General features: G+C 34.9%; 1 protein-coding gene across 1 annotated transcript; it reads right to left on the bottom strand.

The window, feature by feature from the left end:
• Positions 1-1,007: 1,007 nt before the first annotated feature.
• LOC104091998 (actin-depolymerizing factor 10-like) lies at positions 1,008-2,828 on the bottom strand. The gene is made up of 3 exons (XM_009597467.4): positions 2,690-2,828; positions 1,707-1,972; positions 1,008-1,366 (listed from the first exon to the last, which is right to left on the bottom strand). The coding sequence occupies exons 1-3, from the start codon at positions 2,690-2,692 to the stop codon at positions 1,216-1,218; spliced, it is 420 nt and encodes a 139-aa protein (XP_009595762.1). The 5' UTR covers positions 2,693-2,828; the 3' UTR covers positions 1,008-1,215.
• Positions 2,829-3,131: the final 303 nt, after the last annotated feature.

The raw sequence follows: 3,131 nt of genomic DNA, 5'->3' as shown, positions 1-3,131 counted from the left end.
AGTACATGGCAATCTCAGAAGCTAGAAAAGAGATGATTTGGCTCAAGAATTTTCTTAAAGAGCTAAGTAAAGAGCAAGACAATTGTGAGCTTTTCAGCGATAGCTAGAGTGTAATTCATCTTGCCAAGAATCCAGTGTTTCATACAAGATCGAAGCATATCCAGTTGGGGTATCATCATATCCGAGAGTTGATAAGTGAAGAAATTCTTTCCCTGCAGAAGATACCAGGATCGAAGAATCCGTCAGACATGTTGACCAAAGTTGTTAGTGTTGATAAACTGAGGTTGTGCACTGCCTCAGTTAGCCTTCAAGACTGATAGGGTGAAGGCGCCACCAGAGAATAGCAAATCTTTATTTTAATTTCTTTCTTGATGTAACATAGGTTTGAGGGGGAGATTGATAGTAACAAACATGTTGTTGTATGTGAAAGAAAGAAAAGTCGACAAAACAAAAGAAAAATAAAATAAAAAAAGATGAACTTATGATGTAAGCGCTTACATCGACATTCTTATGATGTATGCGCTTAAATCGGCATTCGTATGATGTAAGCGCTTACATCGGCATTCCTATGGCGTAAGCGCTTAGTTGAGCAGGGCATTCAAATGCCTATAAAAGGGGTATGCATTTTCATTTGCAAATCATCCCTCACCTTCTTCTTTCTCTCTTCAATTAATAAAGAACTATTCTTTGTGTGGCCGTAGAGTAGGCAACCACGTAAACCTTGTCTTGTCTTGTCTTGTCTTATGTAATTTATTTTTTTCTCTTTCAAATATTTTTCCTTCTATTAGCGTGATATATTTCTCAACAAATAAAGCCTATAACAAGAGAACTAAGCAAGAAAATTAAGGGCTAGCTGCTGAGTTAGCTGTTTTCTTATTCACAATCAGAAGTAATAAAGAACTATGTACTTTCATATTGAACATTGGTTTATCAGCTCAACCATCTTAAGGAAATCCTGTTTTGGGACTTAATTCAGATAAATGTTTGGAGTAACAAAGAGGGCAATAGGTATAAAATTCAAATAAACATTGATGACTTTCTTAATAAAATGGTCACAAGATCATACTAGTAGCCTAGCTACTAACAAGACAAAATTGAACACCGTAGTAAAAGAAATAACAAAGAACACATTCCTCAAAATCCAATAAACGAAGGGCCTGTATACAAATTGCCAATGAATATAGGCCAAATATATTTAGGTAAGAGCCATTATTTTCAACGAGCTCTCCCAATGAAGGTATCCAAGCTCATCTCACTTGCATCAGTAGCCTGCAACTCAACCTGGACACCATCTAATTCTCTCCTGAATCTGTCTTTGGAGCTTGCATACAACATCTTACTTCTTACTCTTGCTGTTTCCGGTGCCCTGAATGTAAAAAGTTAAACATGATTAATTAGCGACACACAAAATTAATGTTGAATTTTATGCATTGACAATATGAAAAATATTTGTACAATCAGGTCGCTTGTAAGGTAATTACACTTAAAATTCTAATGATAACCTGAGTAAAAATAGTAACTAATCTACTATCACAAGTTAAACTGCACTGACATTGTAAAAAATCTTTACGCTGTTAGTATGTATCTTAAACTATAAAAATTATAAAATGCAATTATAAAGAGAAATAATCAAAGCAACAAGGACATATATGTGGATAATGATCAGCATGATGAAATAATTAGCAATTAAAAGATAAGATTGTTACCAAGCAACAAAGAAGATCTTGCTTTTCTGGACATTCTCATTTGTGGTGAAGTCATAGTCAAAAACTGCATAGCGACACTCGTTGGGAGGTAAATTGTTGGCAAAATCTTCATGAGTCTCATCATTTCTCCCAACTTTCTCAACCACAACTTGATGCCCTGAATCATCAATCTTGAACACTATATATCTGTGGTCTCTTTTCGCTTTCAGCTCCAAATATTTCAACTTGCATTCATCACTCACTGCTATCCCTGAAGCCGAATTCGCCTATGCAAAATGGCACCAAAAGAAGAAAGAAAAAAAATAATGCAAGAAAATAAATTAAAGAAACAATTGGCACGTTAAAAAGTTCATCTTTCCTTAGAGATTATTAGAATAGGAATCGAAACTTCAACATAGAAAGGGTATAATTGCTTTTAACTAAATTAGAGGGTATGTGCAGAAATTACCCTCTTAAGCATTTAAGATTTTGCATTATTTCTATTGAAACACTTTGATTTCTTTTTCATTATTTAATTACGTTTAGTGCATAAATCATGAGAGGCATATTATACATGACGAATTAACAACAATAAATAACAATATACCCAGTATAATCTCACAAGTGAGTTTGGAAAGGGTAGTGTGTACGCAGACCTTACGCCTGCCTCTATGCCTCGTAGAGGTAGAGAGTGTGTTTCCGAAGTCCCTCGGGTCAAGGAAAATATACACGACGAATTACAACATTCCAAATTTGGAGCAAATCAAAAGCGATGATTTGGCCATGTTGAATCAGAAATGAGAATACAGTATCATTTCATGTTACATATAAACGTACAATATGAACATATTTGCCTCCCTATTCGCGTTCAATATGATTCAAAATGTACGTCACTACTAATCAAACAAAAAGAGGAAATTATATGAGATCATTATATTTTGAGCAAATGACCAAATATATGTATCACGTAAATCTATACAGTGAAAGAACTGCGAACAACATACCATTTGGGCAAGTGGCGAGCGATGAAGCTTCTAAAACGACAGAAATGAAGCAAACTCTCCAAATGAAAGAGAAGGAAACAGGGCGTGAAAGGGAGAGAGAAAGAGAAAGATGCTTGATTTTGGAAAGGGGCATTGAAGTTGGAAAGTGCCTATGAAATGTTCAAAGGGCTGAGAGCTTTTTCAGGTTGCACAAAACAAGTTTGTTAGTTTTGCTAACTGCTATTGTTCCTCTTCGTTAATTCTCCTATGATTTTGCGTCGTACATTAATTACTAGTAGTAATTAGTTTCCCATGCTATAGTTTCCATAATGTCTAACAACATAAATTTTATTTCTCATCAAACTAATTTGGTTAGACAAAGGTCTGTTGATTCCATATTATTCCCCTGACGTTGCTCAAAAGAAAGACTTCCTAGTTGATGTACACGACTAGAGGTGGCAAA

The sequence above is a fragment of the Nicotiana tomentosiformis genome, chromosome 5, assembly GCF_000390325.3.
Source record: "Nicotiana tomentosiformis chromosome 5, ASM39032v3, whole genome shotgun sequence".
Classification (NCBI taxonomy): domain Eukaryota; kingdom Viridiplantae; phylum Streptophyta; class Magnoliopsida; order Solanales; family Solanaceae; genus Nicotiana; species Nicotiana tomentosiformis.
Note: the sequence above shows the minus strand (reverse complement) of the source record. Positions and strands in the feature narration are given on the sequence as shown.

What these genes read in the sequence shown, in the direction of transcription:
- LOC104091998 (XM_009597467.4), bottom strand. An exon ending in AAGATCTTCTTTGTTGCTTG is followed by an intron (nt 1,367 to 1,706) that starts GTAACAATCTTA and finishes TTTTACATTCAG; the next exon opens with GGCACCGGAAACAGCAAGAG.